The 19,500-nt window shown below is 44.3% G+C and overlaps 1 protein-coding gene across 1 annotated transcript in view; it reads left to right on the top strand.

The window, feature by feature from the left end:
• The window catches only part of arhgap39 (Rho GTPase activating protein 39), a 682,545-nt gene that overhangs the window by 423,285 nt on the left and 239,760 nt on the right, over window positions 1–19,500 (top strand). Inside the window, 1 exon segment of the mRNA XM_072252088.1 lies at window positions 2,904–2,910. Within this exon segment, the coding sequence (XP_072108189.1) occupies window positions 2,904–2,910 (7 nt within the window).

Raw genomic sequence — 19,500 nt, 5'->3', positions numbered from 1 at the left:
TTAGAGCAGAAATGAGGAGGAATTTCTTTCACCAGATGGTGTGGAATTAATTACCACAGATGGCTGTGGAAACCAAGTCATTGGGTATACGTAAAGCAAGAGATTGATACGTTCTTATTTAGTAAAGGTGTCTAAGGTTACAGGGAGAAGACAGGAGAATGGGGTTGTGATAGGGACAATAAATTGGCCATTGAAAGAATAGTGGAGCATACTGGCCTAATTTGCTCGTATGTCTTATGGTCTTTAAATGTAGCATGACCAGATTTCATTAGCTCTTGTAGAAATTCACAGATTGTCCTCAAACTACATATGACAAACAAAACCAATCTCTATCTTGGTACAACTGGAACATGATGTTCCAGATCTTGCATCCAGTGCCACACCAATGAAAGGAAGGTTACCAGTTGCCTTCGTCAACACTCTGCATCTGCGTTGCCACTTTCAGGACCTGTACCCCAGGGTCTTGCTATTCAGGAGCCACAAGGTAATGTTGCTGCTCTATAAAAGCCTGGCAAGACCTCACTTAGAGCATTGTGTTCAGTTCTGGTCACATCATTGTAGGAAGGATATGAAAGTTTAGAGAACAGCGGAGATTCACCAGGATGCTTCCTAGATTACAGAACCTCTTTAATGACGATAGACAACAGGAATTCTGCAGATGCTGGAAATTCAACCTGCCTGTCCTGACCGACCTATTGTCTCAGCTTGCTCCTGCCCCACCGAACTCATTTCTGCATACCTCGACACTGTTTTATCACCCCTTGTTCAATCCCTTCCGACCTATGTTCGTGACACTTCTCACGCTCTTAAACGTTTCGATGATTTTAAGTTCCCTGGCCCCCACCGCTTTATTTTCACCATGGATGTCCAGTCCTTATACACTTCCATCCCCCATCAGGAAGGTCTCAAAGCTCTATGCTTCTTTTTGGATTCCAGACCTAATCAGTTCCCCTCTACCACCACTCTGCTCCGTCTAGTGGAATTAGTCCTTACTCTTAATAATTTCTCCTTTGGCTCCTCCCACTTCCTCCAAACTAAAGGTGTAGTTGTGGGCACCCATATGGGTCCTAGCTATGCCTGCCTTGTTGTTGGGTTTGTGGAACAATCTATGTTCCGTGCCTATTCTGGTATCTGTCCCCCACTTTTCCTTCGCTACATCGACGACTGCATTGGCGCTGCTTCCTGCACGCATGCAGAACTCGTTGACTTTATTAACTTTGCCTCCAACTTTCACCCTGCCCTCAAGTTTACCTGGTCCATTTCCGACACCTCCCTCCCCTTTCTAGATCTTCCTGTCTCTGTCTCTGGAGACAGCTTATCCACTGATGTCTACTATAAGCCTACTGACTCTCACAGCTATCTGGACTATTCCTCTTCTCACCCTGTCTCTTGCAAAAACGCCATCCCCTTCTCGCAATTCCTCCGTCTCCGCTGCATCTGCTCTCAGGATGAGGCTTTTCATTCTAGGACGAGGGAGATGTCTTCCTTTTCTAAAGAAAGGGGCTTCCCTTCCTCTATCAACTCTGCTCTTAAACGCATCTCCCCCATTTCACGTACATCTGCTCTCACTCCATCCTCCCGCCACCCCACTAGGAATAGGGTTCCCCTGGTCCTCACCTACCACCCCACCAGCCTCCGGGTCCAACATATTATTCTCCGTAACTTCCGCCACCTCCAAGGGGATCCCACCACTAAGCACATCTTTCCCTCCCCCCCTGTCTCTGCATTCCGCAGGGATCGCTCCCTACACAACTCCCTTGTCCATTTGTCCCCCCCATCCCTCCCCACTGATCTCCCTCCTGGCACTTATCCGTGTAAGCGGAACAAGTGCTACACATGCCCTTACACTTCCTCCCTTACCACCATTCAGGGCCCCAAACAGTCCTTCCAGGTGAGGCAACACTTCACCTGTGAGTCGACTGGGGTGATATACTGCGTCCGGTGCTCCCGATGTGGCCTTTTATATATTGGCGAGACCCGACGCAGACTGGGAGACCGCTTTGCTGAACATCTACGCTCTGTCCGCCAGAGAAACCAGGATCTCCCAGTGGCCACACATTTTAATTCCACATCCCATTCCCATTCTGACATGTCTATCCACGGTCTCCTCTACTGTAAAGATGAAGCCACACTCAGGTTGGAGGAACAACACCTTATATTCCGTCTGGGTAGCCTCCAACCTGATGGCATGAACATCGACTTCTCTAACTTCCGCTAGGCCCCACCTCCCCCTCGTACCCCATCTGTTACTTATTTTTATGCACACATTCTTTCTCTCACTCTCCTTTTTCTCCCTCTGTCCCTCTGAATATACCTCTTGCCCATCCTCTGGGTCCCCCCCCGCCTCCTTGTCTTTCTTCCCAGACCTCCTGTCCCATGATCCTCTCGTATCCCCTTTTGCCTATCACCTATTCAGCTCTTGGCTCCATCCCTCCCCCTCCTGTCTTCTCCTATCATTTTGGATCTCCCCCTCCCCCTCCAACTTTCAAATCCCTTACTCACTCTTCCTTCAGTTAGTCCTGACGAAGGGTCTTGGCCTGAAACGTCAACTGCACCTCTTCCTAATGACGATAGGTTGAGTGAGGTAAGGCTTTTATTTTTGGAGAGGAGGATGAGAGATAACTCTGTAGAGATATACAAGATGATAAGTGGCATAGACGAGTGGATTGTCAGAGACTTTTTCCGAGGGTTGAAATTGCTAATTCTAGGTGCATAATTTTAAGGTGATTGGTGGAAAGTATAGGGAGGATATCAGGGTTAAGCTTTTTACAGCGGGTGGTTGGTGCGTGGAATGCACTGCCAGGGTGGTGGTAGAGACAGATATATTCGGGGCATTTAAGACACTCTTGGACAGGCACATGAATGATAGAAAAATGGAGTGCTATGTGGGAGGGAAGGGCTAGATTGTAGGTTAAAAGATTGGTACCTTGTCCTGGGCCAAAGTTGTACTGTGCTGCAATGTTCTACGTTCTGTGATGTAACCTCAATCCAATCAGTAATTGGAGCAAGCATTGTCATGCTCTTTGAAGCCTTGTCATCAACAAAAGTTATCCAAAAAGGGAAATAATTTTAAAAGCTGCAAAGTATAAGTGGTGAGAAGTTGACTCAGACAGAGGGATGTGAGACAACAGCAAACTGATCAAACAATTAACTGTTTGAAAAAAAAGCTTTGACCAGCGACCATCAGAAGTTTTGAGAGGAGGGGACTTCAATCAGGTCCACTGCCCGAGTACAAAATTTAGCAGTGGGTCACTACAGCGAAAAACGAGCTTAGACCTGCAAGCAATCGGCGTTTGGGATTGATTAGCAAGAGCAAATTAAAGGAAGTCAGGGGCAAACACAGCAGCCGTCATCTGGGTGGACAGAGTCAGAGGGGTGATCTTGAGGCTTTTGCTCTTCAAGGCTTCAGTCAGAGAAAGCAAAGGAAAGAAAAGCTCAAGGTTAAGTTTTTTTTTCCTTCCCTTCTTTATATTTGCTCAGCCAGGATAGTAGAGATGCCAGAGGGGATAGTAGAATACTCCTCTTGCAAGATGTGGGAAGGCAGGGAGACCTTCAGGGTTCTTGACAGCTGCAGCTGTGAGGTGCATCCAGATGCACATATAGAGAGGTAGTTACACTCAAGGTGCAGGACACAGGAAACTTAAGCCAAAGGGAGGAAGGGGTTAAGGAGCCAGTGCAGAGTACCCCTGTGGCCATTCCCCTCAACCACAGATATACTACTTTGGGTACTGTCGGGAGGAGGGTGACCTAACAGAGCAAAGTCACAATGGTTGGGTCTCTGGCACAGAGTCTGCCTCTTGACTCAGGAGGACGGGGGAAGAAGAGAGACACTGTGGTGATGGGAGATTCCTTAGTTAGGAGAACAGACAGGAGGTTCTGTGGTCAAGAACAATATTCCCGGATGGTATGTTGCCTCCCGGGTGCCAAGGTCCAGGATATCTCCAATCCAGTCCTCCATGTTCTTCGGGGGGGGGGGTGGAGGACAACCAGAAGTCATGGTCCATGTGGGTACCAATGACATGGGTAGGATGAGTGATGAGGTTCTGCATGGGGAGTTCAGGGAGTTAGGTGCTAAGTTAAAGGGCAGAACCTCCAGGGTTGTGATCTCAGGATTACTACTCATGCCATGTGTGAGTGAGGCCAGAACTAGAAAGATTATACAGTTTATTATGTGGCTAAGGAGTTGGTGTAAGAGGGAGTGCACAAGATTTTTGGATTATTGGGCTCTCTTCCAGGGAAAGTGGGACCTGTACAGAAGGGATGGTTTGTACCTGAACTGGAGAGGGACTAATATCCTAGCAGTTTGTTAATGCTGCACAGTGGGGTTTAAACTGGAGTTGCAGGGGTTGGGAACCAGAGTGCCAGAATAGTTAGTGGAAAGTTTGTGGAGGCTGATGTTAGTAAGATCTCACACAAAGTTAGGAATCAAAAGATTGAGCATGGTGCAACTAGTGTCCTAAGCTGCCTATACTATATTTCCATGCTAAAGTATCATAGGAAAGGCAGATGATAGTGCTGAAGATGAGTTAGCTGTTTTACAACAGACAGAGGCAATGTGTAGTGAGGAGAGGCTGTTGATAGGGCAAAATTGATGTCAACAGGATGAACTGCAATGGAAAATATGGACAAAATCAAAAAGAGTGAATACAGAACTGAAGGTGCTGTATTTAAGTGCGCTCAGTGTACAGAGTATGGTAGGTGAACTTGCAGCACAGTTACAGATTGGCTGGTGTGATGATGTAGGCATCATTGAATCATGGCTGAAAGATTATAGCTGGGAGCTTAATGTCCAAGGATACACATTGTATTGAAAGGACAGGCAGAAAGGCAGAGGGGGTCACATTGCTCTTTTAGTAAAAAATGAAATCAAATCATTAGAAGGAGGTGACATAGGGTTGGAAGGTGTTGAATCATTGTGGATAGAACTAAGGAACTGTAAGAGTAAAAAGACCTTGATGGGAGTTGTATACAAACCCCCAAACAGTAGTAAGGGTATGGTCTACAAGTTACAATGGGAGATAGAAAATGTATGCCGAAAGGGCAGTGTTTCAATAGTCCTGGGAATACACAGGTAGATTGGGAAAAGCAGTTTGGTCCTAGAGTCCAGGAGGAGGAATTTCTAGTGTCCCAACGAGATGGCTTTTTAGAGCAGCTTGTGGCTGAGCACACTAGGGGATCATCTTTTTTAGATTGGGTATTGTGCAGTATACTATAATTGTCTAGAGAGCTTAAGGTAAAAGAACCTTTAGGGGAAAGTGATCATAATATGATTGAATTCACTCGAATTTGAGAAGGAGACGCTTAAGTCAGGTGTCTCAGTATTACAGTGAAAAAAAGGGAATTACAGAGGCATGAGAGAGAAGCTGGCCAGAATTGATTGGAAAAGAACACTGGCAGGGATGATGGCAGAGCAGCAATGGCTAGAGTTTCTGGAAGCACTATGGAAGGCACTGGTAGTATTATGGACATTCCAGGTGTCAGGAGTCATGAATTGTGTGAAGTTCCCATAACGAGAGAGAAGATTCTTGGGGAACTGAAAAATCTGAAGGTAATTAAGTCACCTGGACCAGATGGTATACACCACAGGGTCTGAAAGAGGTGGCTGAAGAGATCATGGAGATCTTTCACGAATCGATTCTGGAATGGTTCCAGAAGACTGGAAAACTGCAAATGTCATTCCACTCTTCTAGGGAGGAAGAAGAATTGTTGGGCATTGTGGATCTGAAATATAGAAGAAAACATTGAATTTGAATGAGCCAAGGACAATGGAAGCAAACAGATCAATATGTCTTTGTTCCTGCCATGTACTTGGAGATGGAGACTGCCATTTTGTGGAACTGTTTTATGTCCTCCATTTTGTGAGATGTTAAGTTACTTTACTTTCAGTGGTTTAAAGAAGGTGCAATGATGCTTCAGGTAATCTGCAGGACTAGAGATCATTTCCAAAAAAGGAGTTACTTGAGAAATATTCTTTGTTTGGATATAACATGCAAGTCTGTGAATGTTGGGGTTGGTGCCTGCCTGCAATGCTTTGAGCTCATTGCTGATTAAGAACAAAAAGCCACAAGTTACCAACGGTCACTTCGATTGTGCTATCTGTGATAACTCCAGAGAATCACCATTGTGAGGAAGAACCCCTGCACCAGGGGCTGGGAGAAGGAAGGATCAATCGTCTGGCCAGCAGAGATCCCCTATTTCAGTGCTATAAATTGGACAAGTGGTCTGAGTGAGTATTGGTACAGGGAGAACAGTAGAATTCATCTTTAAGTTGTTGGCCCGGGGTTAACATAGTTAGGTTGTTTTTTTGTACAGAGCCAATAAAGTATGAATTTCGATTAATTGTGAGTTGCGTAGTGAATTTCCTAACCTAGTTCCATTGACAAATGGTCAACAGAATGGAAACTATAGGCCAGTTAGTTTGACCTCAGGGGTTGGCAAGATGTTGGAGTTGATTATTAAGGATGAGGTCTCAGGATATTTGGACGCACATGATAAAGTAGGCCATAGTCAGCAGGATAGACAAAGGGGAATTGGTTGTTGTGTACTTGGACTTAAGAAGGCCTTTGACAAAGTGCCACATATGAGGCTGCTTAACAAGCCACAAGCACGTGGTATTACAGGAAGGATTGTAGCATGGATAAAGAAGTGGCTGATTGGTAGGAAGCGAAATGTGGGAATAAAGGGAGACTTTTCTGGTTACCCACCAGTGATCAGTGATGTTCCACAGAGTTCTGTGTTGGGATCAAATCTTTTTACATTATAGGTCAATGGTTTGGATGATGGAATTGATGATTTTGTTTTGAGGATGTAGAGAGGCTACAGAAGGACTTAGACAAATTAGGAGAATGGGCAAAGAAATGGCAGATGGAATACAGTCAGAAAGTGTATGGTCATGCACTTCAGCAGAAGAAATGAAAGGGTTGATTATTTTCTAAATGGGGAGAAAATACGAAAATCTGACGTGCGAAGGGGTTTGGGAGTCCCTGTGCAGGATTCCTTAAAGGTTAATTTGCAGGTTGAATTTGTGAGGAAGGCAAATGCAATGTTAGCATTCATTTCAAAAGGGCTAGAATATTAAGGTAAAGTTGTAATGTTGAAGCTTTATAAAGGACTGGTGAGGCTTCACTTGGAGTTTTGTGAGCAGTTTTGGGCCCTTTATTTTAGAAAGGATGTGCTGAAACTGGAGAGGATTCAAAGGAGGTTCACAGTAATGATTCCAGGATTGAATGGCTTGTCATATGAAGAGCGTTTGATAGCTCTGGGTCTGTATTCCCTAGAATTCAGGAGAATGAAGGGTGACCTCATTGAATCTTATTGAATGGTGAAAGCCTTGATAGAGTGGATATGGAGAGGATGTTTCTTATGAAGGGAGAGTCTGAGACTTGAGGACAGGGCCTCAGAACAGAGAGCTGATCTTTTAGAACGGAGATGAGGAGGAATTTCTTTCACCAGAGAGTTGTGAATCTATATAATTCTTTGCCACAGGTAGCTGTGGAGGCCAAGTCTTTATGTATATTTACGGCAAAGGTTGATAGATTCTTGATTGCTCAGGGTATGAAAGGATACGGGGAGAAAGCAGGAGATAGGGGCTGAGAGGAAAGTTGGATCAGCCACGCTGAAATGGCAAAGCAGACTTGATGGACCAAATGGCCTAATTCTGCTCCTATATCTTATAGTCTTATGGTATTACATTTGGAGGCATATGACCTTTATTCTTTTCCCATTTTCAGCAAGGGTAATTAAATCGTTGTCCATTAGCCTTTCTGTATCCAGTCTTTAGGATGTACGGGGTCTTCTGCTGTTTTTGGCTGAACTCAGCTTTAAATACTCAATCCTCCAGGCTTTAGTAATATTGAGGCTTAGCCTTGTAATTTAAAGAAGACAAATTCACCACCAACCTCCCACCCCAGCCCCTTTCTCCCCTTATCCAGTGTGGCCAGATTTAAGAATTTAAATTTATTGTTTAAAAATAAATAAAAATAAAACCTTTCCCTTGGGCCAGACTGAAGGTAAAGGGGAAATTTGGTCAATATAATAGATGGAGGTAACCATTTCTAATAGCAGCAACTCATGAATCAGCAGATACCAATTAAATATAATTGGTGAATGAAGCAGTGGGGACGGAATTTACTCAGCAGCTTTTGTGGTATGAAATCTGGGATGAGGGGTGGCCATGGAGGATTCCATAGTAAACAGGGTGAAGGCAGGAGAATAAGGTTCAGAGGGATAATAAGTCGTAATCAAATGGTGGAGCAGACTCAATCAGCCTATGTCTTATGGTCTTATGATCTAAATTTTCATGGGACATGTCAACCTGCCCCATTCCACTGGATTAGACCATAAGACAGAGAAGCAGAATTAGGTCATTTGGCCCATTGAGTCTGCTCTGCCGTTCCATCATGGGTGAATTATTATGCCTCTCAACCCCATTCTCCAGCCTTCTCCCCAGAATCTTTGATGCCCTGACTAATCAAGAACCTATCAACCTCCACTTTAAATATAAAACATAAAACATCACAGCACAGTACAGGCCCTTCGGCCCATGATTTTGTGTTAAACTTTTAATCTAGTCCAAGACAATGTATCTCTTCCTTGCAGCATCCAATGGTTTAGCCTCCACAGATGTATGTGGCAGTGGATTCCACAGATTCACAACCCTCTGGCTGAAAAAATTCCTTTTCATCTCTTTTCTAAAGGAACATCCTTCTCTTCAGAAGCTATGCTCTGTGGTCCTAGACTCTCCTGCTATAGGAAACATCAGTTCCACATCTACTCTATCTAGGCCTTTCAATATTCAATAGCCATCAAATGCTTCTCATACATTTCTCCTTTCATTCCTGGGATCTTTCTTGTGAACTTCCTCTGGACTCTGTCCAAAGCCAGCACAGCCTTTCTTAGATGAGGGGCCCAGAACCACCGTGTCACTTCTGACTCTCCCCCACCAATACGCCACCTTCCCAGCTTACGCACACCACTCTCCTCAACCATATCCCTCAACCCTGTAGCCCCACCACATTCAGATTTACTACCAATGAATTATATTACCTAAAATCTGTTGTTTTGCAGCAGTAGGACAGTACAAAGACAAAATTACTATAAATTGCAAATATAAATAAATAATGCAAAATTAAAAAGAATTATAGAGGTAGAGTTCATAGGTTAATAGACCACTCAGAAGTCTCATGGTAAATGGGGATGAAGCTGTTCCTATATCAACAAGTGTGTGTCTTCAGGCTCCGATACTTCCCGCCGATGGTAATACGGGGAAGAGGCATGTTCTGGATGGTGAGGTTTCTCAGTGATTGATGCCACCTTCTGGAGGCACTGCCTCTTGATGGTGTCCTCAGTGGTGGGGTTGGTTAAACCCATGATGGAGCTGGCTGAGTCTATAACCTTTTGCAGCGTCTTGTGATCCTGTCCATTACAGCACCCATACCAGACTGTGACACAACCAGTCAGAATGCTCACCACCATGCGATAATGGAAAATTGTAGAAGTTTCTGGTACCCCTCTCAAAGTAAGGCAGCTAGAGGATTGCATCAATGTGTTGGACCCAGAACAGTACCTCCAAGATGTGGATGCCTTGGAACCTGAAGTTGCTCACGTTTTTCACCGTTGACCCCCTCAATGAGGACTAGTGTGTGTTCCCTCGACTTCCTCTTCCTGAGGGCCACAGTCTTTTCCTTGGTCTTGTTAGCACTGAGTGTGAGGTTGTTCACACTTAGTTGTCCAAAAATCATTCCTTACTACTCCTGGATGAAACTTGCTTTTGATTGGCTTGGTGACTTAAATGGAACTAAGGTAGCATAGAGAGCACCACTGTGGCATAGCTATTACAGCTCGGGTGTCCAAGTTTGGAGTTCATCCCTACATTCTCTGTAAGGAGTTTGTTCATTCTCCCCGTGGGATGCATGGGACTTGTCCGGGTGCTCTGGTTTCCTCCCAAGTGTAATTGGTCATTGTATTGATCAGGTTAGGGTTAAATCAGGGATTGTCAGGGGATGATGGATGGGCAGCATGGTTCGAAGGGCCAGAAGAGTCTATATTCTGCACCATATCACTACATAATAGATACTGAAGATAACTTTTAACAGTTGATCACACCTCACTGCTGCATGGATCGGTGCAGCTTGAGCTGCCCGCACCTGCAGTGCACAGATATCCATTTTAGCATGAATCTTGTCATTAAGTTTTGGCATCCTTTTACACAGCGTAGGCTTCACACCAAGTCTGATGATATTCTCGGCTGCCAGACAGGTATATTTCTCTGTAAGGGTTCTGTTAGGTATTGAACCCCATTTGATCTCGCACTGCTGAGGCTGGTTCAGACACTCTTAATATTGCTGTGCTGGGCACCAACTGGAATCAAACCTGCAAGGCTTCCAAGTTTGTGGCACAGATATTCAATTGGATGTCATGTTGCTGATATAATTGTGGGATTGCCTCTTGCACATTGATTAAGAGAGCACCACACACAAAACACCGGAGGAACTCAGCAGGTCAGGTAGAATCTAGGGGAAAGAAGAAACAGAACTGGTGAAGAGTGTCAGCCTCCTGACTTGCTGAGTTCCTGATCTGGTTCCTGACCTGCTGAGTTCATCAGGCATTCTGTGTGTATTGCTCAGTATTTCCAGCATCTGCAGAATCTCTTGTGGTTTTGATTAACAGAGCTATTGATCAGGAGTTGATTGGGATCTGAGTACGCAGCACTATTTCACTGTGGGATTTAGGAGGATCAATTGTAGATTTAGCCATTAGATTGTTCAAATAATCACCAGCTGAAAGATTGGTGTTCAATTCCCACGGCTGTCCGTAAGAAGTCTGTACATTCTCTCCATGATTGTGTGGGTTTTCTCTGGGTGCTCAGTTTCCTCCCACATTCCAGAGATCAGGTTAGGGTCGGTAAGTTGTGGGCAATGCTAAGTTGGTGACAGACGCGTGGTGACAGTTGCAGGCTGCCCCCAGCACATCCTCGGACTGTGTTGTCATTGACACAAAACACTATACATGTGACAAATAAGGCTCTTCTTTTACATGGAGAAAATGGCCCCATTCTGCAGTATTGGCTGTTGTCATAGAGCCTGTGACAAGGCTTGTTGGTGATGATTCAGGCACTGACGCACAATCAGTAACAACAGGGTAGGAAGTGTACATAAAACAAGAAATAGATCCACGTTCTAAATCTGAAATAGCAGCAGGAAATATGCAGCAAGTGGAGCGGCAACAGTGGAGAAACAATTCATAGATGCCCCCTGAAAGATCCAGTAAGGAAGTTCATAGAACCTAGAAAGTAGTGCAGCACAGTCCAGGCCGTTCAGCCCACAATGTTGTGCCAATCTTTGAACCTACAGCCTACCCCAAGATCAATCTAACCTTCCCCCACACACACACACACGCAGCCCTGCACTTTTCTTTCATCCAAGTGCCAATTTAAGAATATCTTAAATGCCCCTATTGCATCTACCTCTACCACCACCTCTGGCAGGGCAGTCACGTACCCACCGCTCTCTGTGAAAAAAAATACTCTGACATTCCCCCCCCACAATACTTTCCAACAATCACCTTAAATTTATGCCCCATTGTATTAGCCATTTCTGCCCTGAAAAAAGTCTCTGGTTGACCTTTCTATTTATGCCTCATGATTTTGTACACCTCTGTCATGTCACCCCCCCCCCCCGCCTCCCCCAATCCTCCTTTGCTCCTAAGACCTTGCACAGCAATCAGTGATGGTCCATAAAAGATGACATTTACTAGCAACACTCCTATTCTGAGTGCTGGTGGGAAGGTCATCTGCTGTTGTCAGCCAATCTGGCACACATGTGACTCCACATGCCCTCTGTCTGAGATCCCACTCTGTTCAAGAACAGGCAGCAAGGTTTAGAGGTTTGAACCAGAAGGTTCAGAGGAATATGGGCCAAATAGCACTAGCACATTTACTGTAGGTGGGTACTGATAAGGTGGACTGAAGGGCTTGTTTCCTTGTTGTTTAACTCTATGCCCTATGACTCTGTGACATTTAGGGATGGGGAGGGGGCGAGGCAGTAAATGTTGGCCTCTGTGGTGATGTTCAGAATGTGAAAAATGGATTAAACAAAATCTAATAATTAGAAATAATAAAACCATGAGCCATCATGGCTGATCCATTTTTCCTCTTAATCCCAATTTCCTATCTTTTCCCCGTATCCCTTCGTGCCCTAACCAATGAGGAATCGATCAATCTCTGCCTTAAACATACATACAGACTTGGCCTCCACAGCTACCTGTGGCAAAGAATTCCACAGATTCACCACTCGCTGGCTAAAAAAATTCCTTCTTATCTCCGTTCTAAAAGGATGCCCCTTGACTCTGAGGCTGTGTCCTCTGGACTTAGACTCTCCCACCATAGGAAATGTCCTCTCCACATCCACTCTATCAAGGCCTTTCACCATTTGATAGGTTTCAATGAGGCCACCCCTCATTCTTCTGAATTCCAGTGAATTCAGGCCCAGAGCCATCAAACACTCTTCATATGACAAGCCGTTCAAACCTGGAATAGTTTTCGTGAATGTTCTTTGAACCCTCTCCAGTTTCAGCACATCCTTTCCAAGATAAAGAGCCCAGAACTGCTCACAATACTCCAAGTGAGGCCTCACCAGTACTTTCTAAAGTTTCAACATTATATCGTTGCTTTTATATTCTAATCCTCTTGAAATGAATGCTAACTATGAATGAATGAATGCCTTCCTCACCACAGACTCAAACTTCAAATTAACCTTTAGGGAATCCTGCACAAGGACTCCCAAGTCCCTTTGCACCTCAGATTTTTGTATTTTCTTTCCATTTAGAAAATAGTCGACTCTTTGTTTTTTCTACCAAAGTGCATGACCATACACTTCCCAACATTGTATTCCATCTGCCATTTCTTTGCCCATTCTCCTAATCTGTCTAAATCCTTCTGTAGCCTCTTAACTTCCTCAAAACTATATGCCCCTTCACCTATCTTTGTATTGTCTGCAAAAAATCCACCAATTCTGTCATCCAAATCATTAACGTATATAGAATCAGTCCTAACAGACTCCTGAGGAATAATCCAGAATCTAGTGATTATTGAAAAATCATTACCAATGCCACCTTTGAGCCACCTCTTTCAGAACCCTGGGGAGTACATCATCTGGTCCAGGTAACTTATCTACCTTCAGATCTTTCAGCTACCCCAAGAACCTTCTCTCTAGTTATGGTAACGTCACTCATTTCATGACCACCATACTGTTAAATGTGTTCCACAGTGAAGACTGATGCAAAATACTTATTCAGTTTGTCCGCCATTTCCTTGACCCCATTACTACCTCTCCAACAGTGTTTTCCAGCGGTCCAACTCTCGCCTCTCTTTTACACTTGATGTATCTGATGAAACTTTTTGTATCCTCTTTAATATTATTGAGGAATAATATTAAGGCGAATAACAAGTCCAAAATTTTCTGACATGTGACTTTTGTATGAGGAAATGGTGCGGCGGGTTTTGCACAGCACAATTCAGCAAATGACAATAAGATATTGACTCACTAATCCACTTCAGTGAGATGGTTATGTCGTATACACTCAGAAGCCAGGGTATAAAGATTCAAGATTCAAGAGTGTTTAATGTCATTTCCTGTACACAAGTGTAAAGGAGAATGAAATAATTGTTACTCTGGATCTGATGCAGCACAAAAAATACACAATAAGATAAAGAACATAACAATAATTTTAAAAACACAATAAATATAAATACTGTACATAGAATTCTATAATTAGATGATTGAATGTCCATAAAATGGCACTGGCACAGGAGTGTCTGTGCATAAGGTGACTGACAGGAAATGATAAAATAGTGGTGGTTGGGGTGTGGAGGGGTGGAGGGGTGGAGGTGTTGAACAGCCTTACCACTTGGGAAAAGTAACTGTTTTTGACTCTGGTGGTCCTGTTGTGGATGCTATGTAGCCTCCTGCCTGATGGTAGTGGGACAAACAGTCCATGAGCAGGGTGCGTGGGATCCTTCATGATGTTACTGGCCCTTTTCTCATACCTTTCTGTAAATACAAATGCCCTTATTGGCAGGTAGGCTGGTGCTGGAGATGCACTGGGCAGTTTAATCTACCAGTTGTAGAGACTTCCTATCTGCCATAGTGCAGTTTCCGTACCATGCAGTGACGCAATTTTTTAGGATGATCCCTACTGAGCATCTGTAGAATGACATGAGTACAGATGTGCATAGTCTGGCTCTTGTCAGCCACCTCAGAAAGTAGAAGAGTTGGTGAGCTTTCCTGATTGTGTAAAATGTATTCTGGGACTATGCGAGGTTGTGTGAGATGTGCACTTTCTGGAGTTTGAAACTGCTCACAGTTTCCACTGCTCTGCCACCGACGTAAAGAAGCATGTGAATGATGCAAGTTCTCCTGAAGTCAATAACCATCTCCTTTGTCTTGCTGACATTAAGGAAGAGGTTATTTGCCTGGCACCAGGCCTTGAGCTCTTCCACCTCTTCTGAAGGCCATCTTATCATTGTTAATTGCCCTGCTCTGTAGCAAAGTACGCTGTGTGGCCACTTTATTAGGTACACCTTGAAACCTGGTGTGGTCTTCTGCTGCTGTAGCCCACTGACTTCAAGGTCCAGTATATTGTGCATTTAGAGATGATCTTCTGCACACCACGGTTGTAACGTGGTTATTTGAGTTGCTTTCCTATCAGCTTTTACTAGACTGGCCATTCTCCTCTGACCTCTCTCATTAACAAGGCATTTTCACCCACAGAACTGCTGCTCACTGAATATCTTATGCTTTTCACACCATCTCTGTAAACTCTAGAAGTTGTTGTGTGTGAAAATCCCAGGAGATCAATAGTTTCTGAGATACTCAAAATACCCCATCTGGCACCAACAATCGTTCCACAGTGAAAATCACTTACATCACATTTCTTCCCTATTCTGATGTTTGGTCTGAACGACAACTGAACTTCTTGACCACGTCTGCATGTTTTAATGCATTGAGTTGGCATCATATGATTAGCTGATTAGATATTTACATTAATGAGCAGGTGTTCAGGAGTACCTAATAAACTGGCCACTGAGTGTACAGTAATTGTGGTATTGCTTCTGCAATATCATCTGTAGAATGAGATGAGTACCAGAATCTATGGGAAGGAATAAACAGGACTGATAATGAGTCTCGGCCCAAAGTGTTGACTGTTTATTCCTCGCTATAGATGCTGCCTGAACTGCCGAGATCCTCCAGTATTTTGTGTGTGTTGCTTGGAATTTCTGGCATTTGCAGAATTCTGTGAGTTTTTGATGAAGAGAGCTATTGATTGGAGGTTGATAGGAGACTGAGTACCCAGAGTTATTTCACTGTGGGATTTGGAAGGATCAGTTGTAGATTTTGCCGTTCAGTTTGTTTACACAGGCATCAGGTGTAAGATCCGGGTTCAAATCCCGCTGCTGTCTGTAAGCAGCTTGCACATTCTCCCCATGACTGGGTTTTCTCTGGGTGCTCCGTTTCCTCCTCGTTCCAGAGATCAGGTTAGGGTCAGTAAGTTGTGGGCAATGCTGTGTTGATGCCAGAAACATGTTAACAGTTGTGGGCTACCCTCCAGCACATCCTCAGACTGTGTTGTCCTTGACATAAAACAACACAGTTCTCTGTATGTGTGACAAATAAGGCTCTTCTTTTACATGGAGAAAATGGCCCCATTCTGCCGTATTGGCTGTTGTCATAGAGCCTGTGACAACACTCGGTGATGATTCAGCCACTGACGCACAATCGGTAACAACAGGGTAGGAAGTGTACATAAAATGAGAAATAGACCCACATTCTAAATCTGAAATAGCAGCAGGAAATAAGCAGCAAGTGGAGCAGCAACAGTGGAGAAACAACTCATAGATACGCGGTTCTGTAGCTGCCGGAAGTCCAGAGTAACGTACACTGATAATGCTGGAGGAACTTAGCAATACAGGCAGTATCTCTGGAGGGAAATAAGCAGCGAACGTTTCTGTCTGAGACCCTTCATCAAGACTGGTAAGTAAGGGTGCAGAAGCCAGAATAAGAAAGTGGGAGAAGAAGTCATCCAGGCCATGCTCTCTTCTCACTGCTGCCTATAGGGAGGCAGTACAACGAGCCTCAGGTCCCACACCACCAGGTTCAGGAACAGTTATTAACCATCTTGAACCGGATGGGACAACTTTACTCACGGCATCAGTGAACTTTTCCCATAGCCTATGGACTCCCTTTTATGTTCAAGTCAAGTTCAAGTTCAAGTTTGTCATTTACCCTTCATGAACACAGCCAAACATAACAGTGTTATTCCATGGCCAAGGTGTAAATCATGGTACCAACAGTCATACACAGCATAAGGCTTATTTAGCACTTACGAGATAGCAGTAACATACAGTCACACAAGAAAAATATAGTCCAAGTCCCTGAGTGCATGATTGTTGCAGCAATCTGCAGTCAAACAAAATATAGATTGTCTTCTGCCGAGAGAACACGGTTGGGGGGAGGGTGCAGCATGAATCCAGCATGGGCCATGGATGCTATGCCATACCGCCTCCCCCTAGGCAGCTGACACCAGGGCCAGAGGCCTTGGCCTAGTCCCTGCTACAGCCCAGGCCACACAGCTCTCCCGCAGACTACCCCCACCATTTGCCAATAAACCAATGAATTGGACTTGCAGTACTCCAAATTAACAATATTCAAAGGGGTCTTGCGATAAAAAGAAAAGCAGCTAAAATGGTCCCTCGCTGTTAGACTGGACACCTCCTTCACACTCTGGTGCAGACAGCATCACGGTCTGCACCAGATCCACCTCTTTCAGCTTCTCCACCAATGAGCAACTTGCTGATGGGTTTGACCTGCAGTACTTTAAGTTCTCAATGACCAGCAGGGTCTTGTGACCAAAAAAATATGTTTAAAACAGGCATCAACACATTTTTGTAAAAGCCACTATGAGCAATGAATCTCCATCTCATGTTCTCAATATTTATTGCTTATTTCTTTATTATTATTCTGTTTTCTTTTTGTATTTGTACAGTTTGTTCTCTTTGCACGTTGGTTATTTGTCCACCTTTGTTGGGTGCGTTTTTTTATTGATTCTATTGTGTTTCTTTGCATTTACTCTGAATTCCCGCAAGAAAATTAATCTCAAGGTTGTATTTAGTGACATATAGTGTACTTTGATAATACATTTACTTTGAACTTCTGAAGCAGGCAGGGGAATGGTGAGACCAGTTGAGAGGGAAGGTGGGTGGGTGGGTGGGGAATGGTGTGACCAGCTGAGAGGGAAGGTGGGTGGGTGGGTGGGCAACGGTGAGACCAGCTGAGAGGGAAGGTGGGTGGGGAACGGTGAGACCAGCTGAGAGGGAAGGTGGGTGGGGAACGGTGAGACCAGCTGAGAGGGAAGGTGGGTGGGGAACGGTGAGACCAGCTGAGAGGGAAGGTGGGTGGGTGGGTGGGGAAGGGTAGACCAGCTGAGAGGGAAGGTGGGTGGGTGGGTGGGGAATGGTGAAACCAGCTGAGAGGGAAGGTGGGTGGTTGTGGGAACGGTGATGGGTGGGTAGGGGAACAGGGCTGGTGTGAAAACCTCAGAAGTAAGGAGGAGAAAAATTATTTAAAGTTACAAATTCCTTTTACCCGTCATGGCCCAGGTAGCACAGCAGTTAATTACTAGCTGAATGTTAATTACAACTTCACTGTACGCTGCATCTTTAGTGTAGAAGCGACCTCTGGTTATTTGAAGGGAATAAGCTTTTGAAGATAAGGCTGACCAGTGCTAAAAACTGTGCCCATCTCAGTCATCAATTATGTTCAAATTTCTTCCTGCCCATTACGCCACTATCATGTAGGGCAGCAATGAAGGTCCTCCATCTCTGGTGGTGTTCAGGGCTTCCTTCATCATGTAGATAGCTTCCTGTTGGTTTTCACTACTTTCAGTCATGCAAGTCCCAGGTGGATATTCAGGAATACCAGTGCACATAGATATAGAAGAATTCGTCATTGCTGTATTCGTAACAACTTTGTTTTACCAGAATGGGTTGTTAGCCTGAAGCTGAAACTCTGAATCTGGAGGACCAGTGGATCACTCTTAGTCTAGCTGCTACCCTTTGACCTGTTTGGCATGGATGCCCCAACCAAAGGCCAAAGCATAAAGCCCTAGCTCCAGCCAACATAGCTGTCTGGGTCACTGAGGCACGAAAGCGTGCAAACCATGACAAGATTGTGGTCCTCTTGAAGGAACTATGTTCAAAGTTTAAAGTAAATGTATTATCAAAGTATGTAAATGTCACCATTTCCTCCCTTGAGATTCTTTTTTTTTTGCAGGCATTCACAGTAGAGCAAAGAAAAACAATAGTATCAATGAAAAACTACACACAACCAATGTGCAAAAGAAGACTGTGCAAATACAAAAAAGCAAACAAATAATATTGAGATTATGAATTGTAGAGTCCTTCAAAGTGAATCCATAGGCTATGTGCAGTGATCAATTCAATGTTGAGGTGAGTGAAGTTAGCCATGCTGGTTCAGGAGCCTGGTGGTATATATCGATTATGTAGATGATCCACGGCATTTGGGGAATTGAGGAGAACTGCAATCATTTGAATGCTAAGTTTTCAGATTAAATGATAAACCTCTAATCCAGGCTCGGTTCTGGACTGGCAGCTCAGTACAAAAGCCCTGGTTTCTTCACTGTTTAGTGATTGTGAAGATAGAATGATTTGTGCAGCTTTAATGGTCACACAGCGGGTCAGTAACTAGTATCCACAGGCATGGGCTATTGATCTTGAGACCACGGCCAATAAAAAGACCATAAGACAAATTAGGCCATTTGGCCCATCGAGTTTTCTCCACCATTCCATTATAGTTGATTTATTTTCTGTGTTGGCGTGCGGCCAAGTGGTTAAGGCGTTCGTCTAGTGATCTGAAGGTCCGCTAGTTCGAGCCTTGCCTTGAGCAAGGCACTTAACCACACATTGCTCTGCAATGACACCGGTGCCAAGCTGTATGGGTCTCAATGCCCTTCCCTTGGACAACATTGGTGGTGTGGAGAGGGGAGACTTGCAGCATGGGCAACTGCTGGTCTTCCATACAACCTTGCCCAGGCCTGCGCCCTGGAAACCTTCCAAGGCGCAAATCTGTGGTCTCACGAGACTAACGGATGCCTATTATTATTATTATTTTCCCTCTCAGCCACATTCTCCTGCCTTCTCCCCATAACCTCTGATGTCCTTATTAATTAATTAAATACCTAGAATCCTCTGATTTAAATATCTAAAGATAAAGATTAGCTTTATTTATCACATATATATTGAATCATCAAAACATACAGTGAAATGCATCATTTGCGTCAACGACAAACAGTCTGTTTGTGTGCTTGGGGGCATAAAGTCATAGGGGTTAGATAGTGAGTTGTGGACATACTATGTTGGTACCAGAAATGTGGCACAATCCTCTCTGATTCGATTTGACACAAACAATGTAGTTCATTCTATATTTC

Source organism: Mobula birostris, chromosome 3, assembly GCF_030028105.1.
Source record: "Mobula birostris isolate sMobBir1 chromosome 3, sMobBir1.hap1, whole genome shotgun sequence".
NCBI lineage: Eukaryota > Metazoa > Chordata > Chondrichthyes > Myliobatiformes > Myliobatidae > Mobula > Mobula birostris.
This window is presented reverse-complemented; position numbering and strand designations above follow the sequence as displayed.